We start from the raw sequence: 13874 nt of genomic DNA on the forward strand, positions 1-13874 counted from the left end.
GGCAATAACGACGGTCATTGGACGAAATCATGCTGCGACGTGTGATTGGCTGGTTTGAAAAATGGATACTTTGTGTGGTGCACGCATATCTCAGTTTTTGACACGGATCGCAGTACCGTGAGTTCCGGATTGAAGACATCAAGATGCTGCGCAAGAGCATGCTGGACGTGACCCAGCGCGCGACGCAGTCGCAGGCGCTCAAGAAGATCACGGCGGGCTACGAGCTGCTGCCGGCGTCGAAGCACGGCGTCCGCTACATCCTGTGGGCCGCGGACGCCGCGCACGCCAAGCCGCGGCCGGCGAAGGAGCCCAAGGACGAGCAGCAGCAGCCCAAGGCCTTCCGCGACCCGTTCGCCAAGGAGCACCTGGAGCAGGAGCTATTCGTCACGCAGCTGCACGGCACGCACAACCTCGTGCTCAACAAGTTCAACGTGGTGGACGAGCACATCGTGCTGCCCACGATCGAGTTCGCACCGCAGGAGCAGCCGCTGGACGCCGCCGACTTCCGCGCCATGTGGACGGCCATGCAGGGCCTCGAGGCCTTCGCCTTCTTCAACTGCGGCTTCGAGAGCGGCGCCAGGTTTGATTAGCAATGAGAAGATGTGGTGGAGATGGTCGTGGTGAGATGTTGATGGGCTTGTTGTTCCGCTGTGCATCCTCTTGTCAGCCAGCCGCACAAGCACATGCAGCTCATGACTTACCCCAGCATGAAGGTGATCACGGGCCTGGACATGGTAAGATCGGACGATCACTCATTGTTCTCACGCTGGCAACTGTGCAGGTAACTCATCCTGCGTGTGTGTGACTGTGTTTGAACGTTGGCCAGCCGCCGCTGCTGCACTTCATCGACCAGAAGCTGCGCGACTACCCGACCACCGAGACCGTCCAGCTGCCGGAGCTCCCGTTCTGCCACTTCCTGCACCGCATCGACATCGCTGCCGATGCTGACAGTGAGAAGGCTGCGGCGCATGTCGTCGCCATCTACGACAAGGTGCTCGAGCAGATGAACACGACGGAGTATCCGAGCCGCACTGCGCCAGCGACACCCGCATTGCCCGTGGCCTACAACCTGCTGCTCACGTCGTCGTTCCTCTTCCTGATCCCGAGGAAGGCGCAGAGCTTCAACGGCATCGAGGTCAACTCAATCGGCTTCATCGGCTCCTTCTTCGTGCGCACCGAGGAGCAGCGCGTCTTCTTCGAGTCGCACGGCGGACCCATGGAGCTGCTGCGCCAAGTCACGTTCCCGCCGACTCCTGCCAAGTAAACCAAGGTATTAGACGGAGTTGATGTGGGGAAATGGGGGCTTTCGTGTTAATAAATGTAGCACTCGATCATCGAGGCCCAAGTTGTTTTGTCTCGGCCGTGCAGGGCCCAAACACTAATACTTCACGTCGTCGAATAAATAAAGCGGCGGGGGGGGGGGCTCAATATGGGCGTCCCCTCCTCTGTGGGTCTGAAGGCGGCGAACCCCTTCGTTCGTGATCCGCGGATCCAGAAGCCACAGGAGCGACCGGCTCGGCTGGCTGGGGGCGCAGGCGCTTTAGACGCCGATACCCGAGCCAAACGTCTCCAGGGTGTGCGCCTTCCAGCCGTCCAGGTTCATGTGGCGGTTCTTGGCGCGCAGCAGCAGCTCCATCTGCTGCGAGAAGGACTCCTCGACCTCGAGGAAGGCCATGACGTCCTGCAGGAAGCGGCACTCCGGGTGCCACGAGCCGGGCTGCATGCGGTGCAGGATGGCGAAGATGATGTGGAGGAAGTTGTCCATCTCCTGCTGGCGCTTGGTCAGGTCGGCCTCGCTCTCGCCGAGGCTCAGGAACGGCATGCGCGTGAACTTGAGCCGCTCCAGGAAGCTGCGCGTGACGTCGAAGGGGCAGCCGTTGTCGCCCTCGCACCGGCACTTGCCGCTGCGGCCCGAGAGCAGCAGCGACGGGTCGTGCAGGCTGCCCACGCGCGCGAGCAGCGAGCGCCGGAAGCGGCGGAAGTCGTCGAAGGAGCGCGCTACCAGCTGGCACGACTCGCGCTCGTCCGAGAAGGCGCGGCGGCCCGGGATCAGCGTCTCCACGGACACGACGAAGGACAGGTTCTTGCGCGGGCCCTCGAAGTGCGAGACCGAGGCCGAGAGCTTCTTGAGGATCTGCACGTCCACCTTGCCGCTGCCGGCGCTGGGCGCGCGCTCGATGGTGGCGCCCGACGCGCGGTGGCGGTACAGCTCGCCGTCGTTGGCGACGGTGGCGCGGCGCGTCACGGACTGCGGGGACAGCGACGGCTGCAGCGCCGCGACGTGCATGTTCGAGTGGCTCTGCGAGTTCATCATGGCGGGGACTGGAGCGGTGAGGGGAACGGCGCGAGTTGGCGACTGCGGGTGGCTCTGCGGCGGTACGAGCGGGCGAATGCGGTGGGTTGCTGCGGGTGCCTCGACAGAATCACACACACAGGCACAGCAGGAAACCGATAGCGACGCTCTGGGACAAATCGATAGTGCGCGGCTCAAAGCCGCCGCCGGCTCGCTTTTCTTGACTTGGCTTCCAGAGAGCGGGCGGCGGGCCTGGCTTTTCCTTGCATAATTATGTAGAGGGCCACTGGCCCGGGCCGGCCCCCCACTGGTTAAAATTCACACAAGGGGTGGGGCTGAATTGGGCAAGCACCCAAAAAGAGAGGTAACTGCGGCAGCCTCTTGGTCTTTGTATGCGAGTTATGGGCGAATTTGTCGCAATTTTTCGCAAATGAGCACGCCAGCGGAAAATGGGCGCTAAATGAAGTGATGTCCAGAGCCCGCTTTGGCTTTCCTCGGCAGAGCAACTTGCAGCCTGCAAGTAGGCACGACTGCGACGGATATTATTCTCTTCGTCCGCAAGAGCACGGTGTCCTGCGTTATTGTGCATCGGTTCTGGTGGCGATTGTTTTCCCCGCGAGAGAGAATACACATTTTTTAAACTTTTGGTGCTAACTGCCGGCATCGGACTTGGCAGCTCCACATCCTTGTTGCCTTGGTTTGTGGCTTTCTTGCTATAGTATCCTCTGGCGAGTACGCTTCCGCTGGTCGCCTTCGCAGGTCGAAATGGGTTTGGAGATGGCCCAGTCCGCAGATGCGGCAGGAGATGTGTGCTTTCTCCGCTCCCGGCCTCGCTCAGCTGTTTGGCCATCGGTCGATCAGCGTGGGAAGGCCGCCGCTACATGGCCTCGGCGGCGAAGGCAATTGAGTGGCCCGCTACGAGGGCCTTTTCCGACACGAGGAGGAGAGGAGAGGCGTGACATGGCATTCTTCAAGAAACGCCTGCAGCTGGGCCGGAGCACTCGAACACGGCCGTCACCACCAAGTCATCGCTGGCTTGGCCGGCCGGCCCAGGGCCAGCACCATCAAAATGCGAGGTTGCTTTGCCTTTGCCTTAGCTGGTGTGTACACTCCGACGTCGACGCTGGGCCAAATCATAGCTGTGGTCTGATCGCGCACGTGCTAGCATCATCGGCGGTGCGGGTGTTTTGTGGGCCAGGTCACTTCAAGTGAGGAGTGTGTGGGTTGCAGCGGCACTGGCGACTTCCGGCCGGCGCCTCATTCTCTTGGCGTTCGCAATGGCCGGCCCGCAGCGAGAGCCCCCGAGCACTGCCGCCTACGGCCTGGAGATATGCAGCGTCGGGTGCCGCCCAGTGCAGACTGCACTGCAGCGAGCGGAGCCAAGCTGTCACGCTTGACTCAAGGCCGGCCTGCGCTTTAACAAGCCCCATCGAGACCGAAAATCGTCCGATCGAGGCTGAAACCGCCACATACAAACTTCCATATTGAACCCGCTCTCCTGAGAAAAAGATCGCAACTTCAACCACGCCGGCACCTCACATCGGTTGCAGTTGCCCTTTGTTGCCCCCTCGTTGCCTGCCGACTAAGATGTTTTCCACCCGTGCGTCGTTTCGAGATCGAGGCGGAGGCTGGAGCGCGCCGATTTGCGCCGTGCCTGCGAGCTGGAGCTGACGTGCGCGTGCGCGATGCCCGGCGGCAGCAGCAGCAGACGCGTGCTGTCTCCGCGACCGGCGCCGCGCGTGGACGGCAACGACGCCGTCGTGGTCGTGGCGCAGGAGGCGCTGGCCACCGCCGCGCTGGGATGGCAGCAGCGCGCCGAGCGGCTCGAGCGGGACAACGCGCGGCTCCGGGAGCGCGTCGCGGAGGTGGAGGAGACGCTCCGCAGGTTCGTCTTCGCTCGCTGTTCGACTGCTGAATCCCGTGAATGCTGAGCGCTTGCTGTTGTTGCTTTGCGCGTTCGTAGATCGCGCACCGTGGTCAAGAACGTGCCGACGCTGCCCAACAATCACGTGTTCACCAAGCAGCTCGTCGACGAGAACCACGCGCTGCGCCGGGAGACGAGGGCTCTTCAGCGCCGACTCATGCAGGTCCGACGAGTACTGTAGCCGACACAGTTGGTCATCGTCCCAATTGCACTGACGTGTCCTTCTTGGTAATGTGAAGTTTGAGGGTCCCGGCTCCAAGAGAACCCGCAGGTTATCGAGTGAGGCGCAGCGAGCGCGGCAGAAGCAGCCTGCAAAGCAAAAGGCTGTGAAGGCAGTACCCGCAGCGGCGCCAAACCAGACCACGCACGACAGAGCTGAGGTTGGAAAGGATGATACACAATCTCAAGCCGAGAACCTGCCACGAACCAACTCAGCCGATCTAGCTCGACATCCATTGGTGCAGGCGCTCAAGACGCACTTGCGGGATCTGGAGGTTGATTTGGAGCGGCTGCAGAAGGAGAACGAGCTGCTTCGGACTGAGCTCGACGAGTGTCAGGCTAACAGCAAGCCACCTCAAGCACAGGAGCCTGCGCGCGAAGAGGATGGCAACAACGGAGCGGGCGAAACGGACCAAGCGTCGCTGCGGATGTTCGTTGATGCTTTGCAGCAGCAGGTGAAGGTGTTGGAGGCGCGCTACCAGCACCTTGAGGAGAAAGCCCGCGCTAAAGCCGCACTGTATCGCGAGAGCACCTCCCGTCTAGAAGAAATGAGTGCGCAGTTGTTCGAGGCGCAGCAACAGTTGGCCGTTCAAGCGGAGAAGCTCCATGTGTACAGTGACCAGAGCGCGCAAATGGAGGATCTACAGCAGGAGATGGATCTCCTGCGGAGTGAGAACCTGAAGCTGAATGATACCGTCGCGGCGCTCAGCTCTCGGCCGTTCGACGCGCTGTCCAAGGACCTGCAGAAGAAGAACCTGTGGGTCGCGCAGATAGAGAAGGAGAAGCGTGGTCTGGAAGAGGATTGCGCCAAGCTGCAGCAGGATTGTTTCGCTACGAGGCGTACGAACGATCATTTGCGGCGCCGAGTGGAGGCCATGACAATCGAAGCAAAGGACCTCGCCCGTGAGTTGAGTCAAGCGAAGGCCGAGTGCGAGCAGAGGACGATGGAGAAGGAGGTGGCGCAGCTCCAGCTCCGATTCTACACAGCTCCGGGAGACTACGCTCTGATGAGTGCTGTTGGCAAGGCCCTCAAGGAGATGAAGAAGCAACACACCAGCGTAGAAATTGGTAGTGGGCATAGTGCAGTAGCAACAGCAAACAGAAAATGAGTTGGCAATTGACAAAACATTGCCATGCTAGCAAGCTGGAAGTACATGTACCATTGCAGGAGCAGTGGCTGTGCTCAGGGACTTACTTCAGTGCTGGAGATGCGAATGTAAACCAAGATCGTTTACTGCGTGCCATGTTGAGTCGACGTTGTTTGATACCAAGTTGAAGTGGCTGACCCCGGTTTCAGCCAATCAGCTGGCTGGAACCTGACCAAGAAGACCCAAGAGCCCCATGATCTTCACGTCTCGCCACCCGACGCTGCCGATCCCGGCCGACGCCGCGATCTGGAGCGTCGTGGAGCAGCACGCGCGCACTATTGGGACAAGCCGGCCTTCGTCTGCGGCGTCACGGAGCGCACGATCTCGTACGCGCAGCTGCTGCAGCTGGCCAAGAAGCTGTGCGCCGGTCTCGCGGCCGACGGCGTCAGGAAGGGAGACGTGCGTCTACTCTAAAAGGACCCAATTGCCAGCTGCAAAAGTGCTCAAATTGCTTGTGTTTTTGTGGGTTTTATGTTTGGTGCAGGTTGTGGTGGTGCACTCGATGAACTGCATCGAGTACCCCGTGGTCTTCCTGGCGCTGAACCGACTCGGGGCCATTTGCTCGCCGTCCTCGCCGCAGTTCACGGCCCAATAATTGGCAGATCAGATTGAAGCAGCACAGGTGACTTATGACTTGTAGTGTGGTCGTCTACTGTAGATCGCTGACCTTTTCATGATTATTGCAGGCTGTTGCAGTGATCTCGCACAAGAAATTCGCCGCGGTGGCCACAAAAGCCGCGACAATGCACGGGATCTCGAGCCAGCAGATTTACACCCTCGGGGGTGAGGACTCTTCGTCTTCACTGCGAACGATTGAGTACGAGTGCATTTTATTGCTCTAGCATAGCCTGATGACTGCAGTCTAACGGAAGACCTAATTTTTTTATCCAGGAATCTAATTGCGAAGGACCTGCCGTTCCCGGATATCCCTCCTATCGACCCCGATCAAGTGGTGACGCTACCGTTTTCAAGTGGCACGACGGGCCGTCCGAAGGGGGTGGAGTTGACGGCACGAGCGATGTTTGCAGCCGGGATGATCCCCGCGTACACAGTGGAGAAGATGGACTATCTCCTGGGGATGCTGCCGTTCTTCCACATCATGGCCACGCTGATCTTCCACATCAGCCTGTACATGGGCATGTCGATGGTGGTGCTGCCCGGATTCCAGCCGACTACGTTGTTGCAGACAGCCGAGAAGTACAAGTTCAAACGGCTGCACCTCGCCCCGCCGCTGATCAAGTTCCTCGCCAAGCACCCACTGGTCGACAAGTACGACCTCTCTTCGACTACCCAAGCCAGTTCTGGAGGAGCGCCACTGGGCAAGGAGCTGGAGCAAGCTGTGCTGAAGCGACTGAACGTGCAGGTTCTTCAAAGCTACGGAATGACGGAGTTTGCCGGTGTCGGGACGCACTCTTCCATCAATTGCCATCGTGAAGGTTCTTCAGGAACGCTGTACCCCAATGTGGAGCTCAAGATCCAGTGCCTGGACACGGGCGTCGATTTGGGACCGAACCAGCATGGTGAGCTGCTGTTCCGCGGGCCAACGCTGATGAAAGGATACTTCAACAACCCGGAGGCGACTCGCGAGACTTTCACTGAGGACAGTTTTCTCCGCACGGGCGACATCGGGTACATTGACGACGACGGGTTCGTGTTCATCGTGGACCGACTCAAAGAGCTTATCAAGTACAAGGGCCACCAGGTGGCCTCAGCTGAGGTGGAGGATGTTGTGAACTCGCACCCTCAGGTGGCTGACTCCGGGTGTGTGCGCGGCCACGACCCCGCAACAGGCGAAGACATCCCGAAGGTCTACGTGGTGCTGGAAGAAGGCAGCTCTCTAAGTGCGGAGGAGCTCATGGAGTTCGTAGCGACGAAGGTGACGGGATACAAGCGGGTGCGCGAGGTGGAGTTTGTTGACAACATTCCGAAGAGTTTGTCGGGCAAGATTCTACGACGCGTGTTACAGATGAGGGAGAACGAGAAGATGGAGGCCACGCGTAGTCGCCTGTAAGGCATGACAGGTCTTTGGCTTCGAGGAATTTGGCGTGGTATTCAAGTTCTGGAACGGTATCGCCGTGCTCCGGTGCATCCATCAAATGGCAGAAATCGACGTGCTATAGTTTTGTTTTGCTCATGTTGTCAGATTCTTGATGCCCTCAGTATGATGGATAGGTCTTGATGTTTAACCTTTCTTTCCCTGCCCCCAACAACATAGCTATGGTGAAGCTGTCGGGCAGGTGAGTGAACTGAAGGATGTGATTCACTCGGAGAATCCGCAGACAATTCAGTGCGATGCAGCAGAACTGAGGCTGTGGTGGGCCATGAAAGCCGACGTCACAGGGAAGACTCTTTGGCTACCAAACGGCGATGAAGCTGCTGAGGAGCTGAATAAAGGAGAGATCCATCCACGTATCCAGACCTTGATCAGCCAGGACCCATTGAAGGTAACTCGCACGATTGCAGAGCTGATGAAGACAAGTAATTTGCCAGACCCCCTGTCGAAGCAGATACACGTACTCGTAAATGTTCCCGAGCCCACGAAGAGAAAGAGAGACGCTGATAGTGATGAGGAGCAGACACAACCCACCAAGCTGAGCACTTTCGATAAGCTTCTGAAGCAATGCTCGAAGCGCGGGTCCTTACCGAGAATATAAGACTTCTTGCGGCTGTTGGAGTGGAATGATCGCGACTGTGGACAAGTGAAGGACATCAAAGAAATCAATGACGTCGTTGGCTTTACTGGGACAAATTTTTCGTGCGGAGGGAGATTTTATGTGTACTGGAGAATTTCAAGATTTTCAAAGCGAACTTTGACTCAGGTAAAGTGAGGAACCAGTTCGTGTTAATGGGGAGCGCAGGCGTTGGCAAGAGCTGTATGTTAGCCTTGCTCTGCATTTACGTCGCTGTTACGACCAACCAACCTGTTCTGTGGTTTCGAGCTGCTGACGATGCGGAGGCCATCACGCGCTTGTTCTATGAGGGTGAGTACTACGAATGGAATGATGACAACGGAGAGCTGTACAACTTCTTCTACGATGAACTGGGCTCGCGTACCAAGGGCGTATTTTGGCCCTGCTTGGATGGTGTGAATCAAGATGAAGCTTCTCGTGTTCATGGCTTCGATCGTTTCGATTGGGGGAATCGCTTCACGTTGCTGGCAACGTCGGGGCAAATTGATGTGAACGGCGAGTCTGCTGATTGCATTACGCTCTGCCTACTGCCATACTGGAAGAGAGCTGACCTGGAAGATCTGGCCTGTAAACTTGAGAAGCTGACGGAGGAGGAAATTAGGTCTCGGTATTTTGTTTCAGGCGGGAGCCTTCGTGAGTTCTTGCGCGTTGATGCAAGGTTGCGGGTACCGTCAGCCTTGGTAGAGGTCCAAGCATCTGAGCATGCGAGAGCGCTTATAACTCCTTTTGGTTGCATTTCAAACCAGCAGGTTAAATGCCTCCGAATGCGGGGTGTGACGGACACTGCGGATGTTACTTGCTACGTCGATCCTTTTCGCTGGAGAGCTGGGGTGACTTCGGTCCTTGCGCTTCGGCACCTAGTCATTGTGATGAAACCAGAATTCTTCGATGACCTCGCCAGCATTGCGCGAGAGATGAAGGACGATCTCCTCGAAGATGCTGCTCTGGAGGGGTATTTTCACACGATGGTGCGGTGTAAGCGATCGATTAGCATTGAGTACTACGGGTGCAAGAGTGCAAACTGCGAGGAGGATGCGAGTCGTGGGACTGTTTCGATTGGTGGCGCGTGAGTGAGGAAGGTCACGTGCGCAGGCGATAGCGTCGAAGCGTGCGTGAGGAAAATGGAGGAATGGGCTCGAGACCCGTAAAAAAACTACTGGATACCGGCGGACAGTCTGTGTGATATCAGTGGCGCTGTTGCCAGGTGAAAGTTCCCAGACGAGAGTGAGCGAATTTGCTTCCTGAATGACCAGACGCAAAAATGTGATACCGACAATCTGTGGAGGCTCATTCAACCATTTGTAGACGCAAAAATGTGATACCGACAATCTGTGGAGGCTCATTCAACCATTTGTAGACATGTGTGCTACATCACACTACTGCCATCGAGAAGGAAGGATAGGGTACTACTGGATTGCGGATTCAAACCCGCGGTGACCACGAAACAAGGAGTGTTGTGCCATTTTCCTCTCTACGTCGCGAGATATCGAATTGAGCCGTAGGTGGAGCCGAATGCTGCCGTATTTTCTCTACCAACCTGCCAGTGAAGGTGTCAAGGCATAAACGTGTTAGAGTATATAGTTATCTTTTTTTTTTAATAACGTTGAGGTGTATTGAGTTACTGGCCTTGTGGCCGAACAATAGTTATAGTTAGCTGCGCATTTTTTCGACAACTAGTTTCGCACTTCGTAATAATCTTCGTGTTACTGATGACCGCCGGAATCGCCGGGACTTTACGAGACAGTGGGCTGGAGAAGACCCAGTCGACGTATTTCTGCCAGTTGGTCTGTTCAATAGACATCTCATTAGCATTGTGCAGCAGCAAACATCACAAAACACACAAAGTACTTCGAAGTAGTACCTGGAATGTGCGCCAACGCCGCAGTCGCAAACCCCAGAGCTGGTTGTTCCGGATTCGCACTCATCAGGTTGTTGAGGTTCACAAAACGGAAGTTGTCAAACCTCCGCTTTGGCAACGTAGTAGGGTAAGGCTCCATCTCTTCCTACGGCCCGTCACCAACGCCACTATGATAGCTAGCAAACCGTAGATATAAGTCCGTGCACAGTGGATAATTATGAGGTGAATGGCACTTACATAGAGCGTATTTGGAGGCTTCGGCAATGGCTTGAGACGTTTCCTTCTCGTCTGTGACTTGCCCGTCTACGGCGTACATGGCAGCAAGATTGGTTAAACCAATGAGCAGCAGCAATTCTCACTCAATTGTCCCACCTGCAATGATAACGAGGATGCTGCAAGTTCCGGTCGCTTTGACTTGACGAATTGCTTGGTAGATGACGGGAGCAAAGTTCGTTGGCCCCCCGAGCACAAGCCCTGGAGCAATCTCTTTGTACTGCTTCAAGACGTGACCCACTCCTCGGCAAGGACTTCCGTCGGGTAGGAACGTGAAGACGCAGCGATCGGCCGTGCGAGCGTCTCCGAAGCCAAATACGTGGATGGCCCTCTTACTCTTGCGAGATAGTAAAGTTCGACCAATGATGTTGATAACAACCTGCACAGAAACCACAAGTTAGCTCGGCTGACCAATTGCAAGAGTGAATTGGCAAACTCCTGCCTGGTACGGATTGAGGATCAGGCCTTCTGGGTCGATAAAATGGAGACAGCGCTGGCCGAATGACTGCTTGCCATTCCACTAAACAACGACCAGGCGTTTAGCTGTCGGTCCGCCCTCTTACTTAGCTACAACAACCATAAGTACCATATTCGAGTGAGTGAAGTCAACCTGCAATGATCACCGCAAGAGCTTAGAACCATCACCATGATCAGAAAATATTGAAGCATGTATCTTTACTTACGCCAATGATGAGGTTCGTCGATCGAAGTCCGCTCCATCTATCAGAACAACAGCGACGAGCCGACTTAGTACAGTGCATGAGTCTCTACAACAGTGATAGCAGCCTCAACTAACCTCAGCACGCCCTGCAATTCTCCTAAAGTTGTCAAACGGATAGCAGTCAGCACCGATACTAATAGTCAACGCACGATGCATGCCAAAATGGGTCTCGTACTCAAGGACTGGAACGTGGTATCGCGCCACGCGCCCTGACGTTCGGCACTCGAAGCGCACCCCATGGTTGACTGTGATCAGGCGGAAGAAAGAATGATGAAGAGCGGCTGGATGCTGGTCAGCCCAGTCGCTTCAAGGACTCGCTGCCTCGTCCTGATATGCATGTTTAACACTCCCGGTACAGTTCACGGCGCACCCAGTTGCTGTGCAAGCCTCTCACCTGCACCCCATTCATTCGTCTTCAACATTCAGTTCGAGGGTCCAGTTCGGGAGTAGGCCGACGACAAGAAATGCGCGTTCACGACGCAGCAAGTGAGCCCGCGCTGTCATCAGTCGGCTGGCTTTCAGCACAACATTACATGCAGTTCTTACCTACTCTACTCGTCGACCTCCTCGACACTATCGTCTTCGTCTGCGCCTACGAAGAAGTCCTGCTTGTCCGTGTCGCCGATGGGGATCCGCTTCCCGGTCGGAGGGATCTCGACATGCGGCGGGTACAACCACACGGCCACCACGAGTTTCCGCACGGGCAGAGGGCGATACCTCCCGCCCTCGATCTGCGCCGGACCTCCTTGTTTGGTAGCCGCAGCTTCAGTCTTGACACGCTGCAGCACGCTGGGTAGGCCTGGCTCCTCGACCACCTGCCACTGCACCGTCATGTCTGGCAGCTCGAGCGTGTGCGAGCCTTCCTTGGCCTTGGTCTTCACGAGCGCGTCCAGCTGACGCAGGTCGTCCATGTCCCTCACCAGCGCCTGGAAGGCCACGTCGTCGTCCAGCACCTCCAGAAGTCGCTAGCAATGGGCAATGAATGGCAACACATCTTTAAGTCTCTACATTGAGCTTCCAGGGCCAATATGGGTCCCACCTGCACCGCTTTGGCCCCTCCCGCCCCATTCTTGCCGTTGAAGTGGCCCAGATCCTGCGAGCGCGCGTTCACGTTCAGCGTCAGCGCGTGTTGGCGCTCGTCGCGGCCGCTGCGCGCCTTGAGCACGAAGGTGTTGCGCTCGCGCAGCATGTCTGCTGATCGCTTGACAACTTAAACGGGGAGAAATGGTTCCAACACTGTAACTTAAGCGAGAGATCTGCGACGTGTGCAGACTGAGGTCTCAGTGAGTGACGTCCATCTCATCTCCATTCGCCATCCCGCCAGATACGCCGCACCCGCCAAGACCGCTGAGATGCTGTCGCCGCTGCCGCGCACGCCGGGCATCCGCCGCGCGTCGCTGTCGTACGACGCCGAGGTGCCGCTCGAGGACCAGCGCGAGGGCGGCAGGCAGAGCGCCGCGCAGGAGGCGCGCGAGGAGACGCTGGCCTGCTGGCTATTCGCGCTCGTGGGCGTGGGCTACCTCTTCCCCTTCTCGGCGCTCACGCAGCCCGTGGACTACTGGCACCTGCTCTTCCCGGACTTCAACATCGAGTTCGCGCTCACGTCCACCTTCATGTACACGAACCTGGCCTTCCTCGGCGTCATCGTGCTGCTCTTCGGGGGCAAGCCCTGGTACACGGGGCGCATCGTGGGCGGCTTCCTGGGGCAGCTGCTGGTGCTGGCCTTCGTGCCCACGTCCTACTTCCTGCTCACGTCCGAGCACGCTAATGCTGTCGCGGTGCTGGGCGGCACCGCCGTGGCCTCCATCGCTACCGCCTTCATCGACAGCTCCACCATCGCGCTGGTCTCGCAGTACCCGCAGCGCGTGCAGGAGAGCTTCCAGCTCGGCGTGGGGCTCAGCACACTCATCGGCAGCCTCTACAGAGACCTGACCAAGCTCGTGTTCCCGGCTGATCAGCTGCTGGCCTCGTCGCTCATCTACTTCTACACGGGCGCGCTCACCATCGGGCTTTGCATCGGCGCCTTCTACAAGGTCATGGCGCTCTGGATCACCAGGAAGTATCTGCTGCGCAAGGCCGACAGCAGCGTGGAGCTGACGGAGCGTTCCCCGCTGCTGACGACGGAGAAGCGGCAGTCTGGTAGCGATCCATGTAGCATCGTTGGACCCGCCCCCACCAAGTGGAGCGTGCTGAGGAAGGTGTGGCACCTGGAGGCGCTCATCTTGGCCGTCTTCCTCGCCAGTCTCTCGGTCTGGCCGCCGCTCGTGACGGAGATCAAGACCTACAACTTCCCGTCGCTGCAGGAGAGCGGCTGGTGGTCGCTCATCCTGCTCACGCTCTTCTCGGTCAGCGACTGCGTCGGCCGATTCGTCGTGAACCACCGCTTCGGCCTCACGCCCGGCAACGTGTGGATCCCGATCATGGCGCGTTTCGTGTTGGTGCCGGTCATTATCGGCATCGTCAAGGGCTGGTGGCTGCAGAGCGACATTTGGTCCGTGCTCAGCGTGCTGGTGCTCGGCTTCGGGAATGGGTACTTGGGCACGCTGACCATCATCTTCGTGAGCGAGAGCGTGCACTCGGACGAGCAGCACCTCATTGGCCCCTTCACGAGCTTCTTCCTGAACTCTGGGCTCGTGCTGGGCTCCACGGTTGGGCTTGTGTTGGAGAAGGTGGTGCTGGGGTAATAGATGACACACGAGTTCGACTAACACTCGGAGATGCAAACAAAGAATTTTTTAACAGACTTGA

At 57.5% G+C, this 13874-nt stretch overlaps 7 protein-coding genes across 7 annotated transcripts; 5 read left to right on the forward strand and 2 right to left on the reverse strand.

Annotated features, from left to right (window-relative positions):
* Window positions 1–143: 143 nt before the first annotated feature.
* Window positions 144–1264, forward strand: PHYSODRAFT_307965 (hypothetical protein; the record flags this gene model as incomplete). The annotated part of the gene is made up of 3 exons (XM_009541171.1): window positions 144–580; window positions 668–734; window positions 827–1264. 3 exons carry the CDS (start codon window positions 144–146, stop codon window positions 1262–1264), a joined length of 942 nt encoding a protein of 313 aa, XP_009539466.1.
* A 276-nt stretch (window positions 1265–1540) lies between these two features.
* Window positions 1541–2314, reverse strand: PHYSODRAFT_534861 (hypothetical protein; the record flags this gene model as incomplete). Its single annotated transcript, XM_009541172.1, has 1 exon — window positions 1541–2314. The coding sequence occupies one exon, from the start codon at window positions 2312–2314 to the stop codon at window positions 1541–1543; it is 774 nt and encodes a 257-aa protein (XP_009539467.1).
* A 1664-nt stretch (window positions 2315–3978) lies between these two features.
* PHYSODRAFT_534686 (hypothetical protein) lies at window positions 3979–5545 on the forward strand (the record flags this gene model as incomplete). Its single annotated transcript, XM_009541173.1, has 4 exons — window positions 3979–4178; window positions 4257–4389; window positions 4631–4769; window positions 4854–5545. 4 exons carry the CDS (start codon window positions 3979–3981, stop codon window positions 5543–5545), a joined length of 1164 nt encoding a protein of 387 aa, XP_009539468.1.
* A 232-nt stretch (window positions 5546–5777) lies between these two features.
* On the forward strand, window positions 5778–7595 carry PHYSODRAFT_320208 (hypothetical protein; the record flags this gene model as incomplete). Its single annotated transcript, XM_009541174.1, has 6 exons — window positions 5778–5840; window positions 5873–5983; window positions 6069–6163; window positions 6225–6228; window positions 6271–6401; window positions 6476–7595. 6 exons carry the CDS (start codon window positions 5778–5780, stop codon window positions 7593–7595), a joined length of 1524 nt encoding a protein of 507 aa, XP_009539469.1.
* A 223-nt stretch (window positions 7596–7818) lies between these two features.
* Window positions 7819–8115, forward strand: PHYSODRAFT_412891 (hypothetical protein; the record flags this gene model as incomplete). The annotated part of the gene is made up of 1 exon (XM_009541175.1): window positions 7819–8115. A coding segment is annotated over one exon (297 nt), but the record flags the coding sequence as incomplete, so codon positions are not given.
* A 1892-nt stretch (window positions 8116–10007) lies between these two features.
* On the reverse strand, window positions 10008–11365 carry PHYSODRAFT_320210 (hypothetical protein; the record flags this gene model as incomplete). Its single annotated transcript, XM_009541176.1, has 8 exons — window positions 10008–10060; window positions 10136–10273; window positions 10505–10784; window positions 10848–10925; window positions 10992–11015; window positions 11089–11125; window positions 11202–11259; window positions 11302–11365. The coding sequence occupies 8 exons, from the start codon at window positions 11363–11365 to the stop codon at window positions 10008–10010; spliced, it is 732 nt and encodes a 243-aa protein (XP_009539471.1).
* Window positions 11366–12490: 1125 nt separating this feature from the next.
* Window positions 12491–13868, forward strand: PHYSODRAFT_551505 (hypothetical protein). The gene has a single exon (XM_009541177.1). The coding sequence runs from the start codon at window positions 12740–12742 to the stop codon at window positions 13808–13810; it is 1071 nt and encodes a 356-aa protein (XP_009539472.1). The 5' UTR covers window positions 12491–12739; the 3' UTR covers window positions 13811–13868.
* The last annotated feature ends 6 nt before the right edge of the window (window positions 13869–13874 follow it).

Source organism: Phytophthora sojae, assembly GCF_000149755.1.
Source record: "Phytophthora sojae unplaced genomic scaffold PHYSOscaffold_19, whole genome shotgun sequence".
Lineage (NCBI taxonomy): Eukaryota > Oomycota > Peronosporomycetes > Peronosporales > Peronosporaceae > Phytophthora > Phytophthora sojae.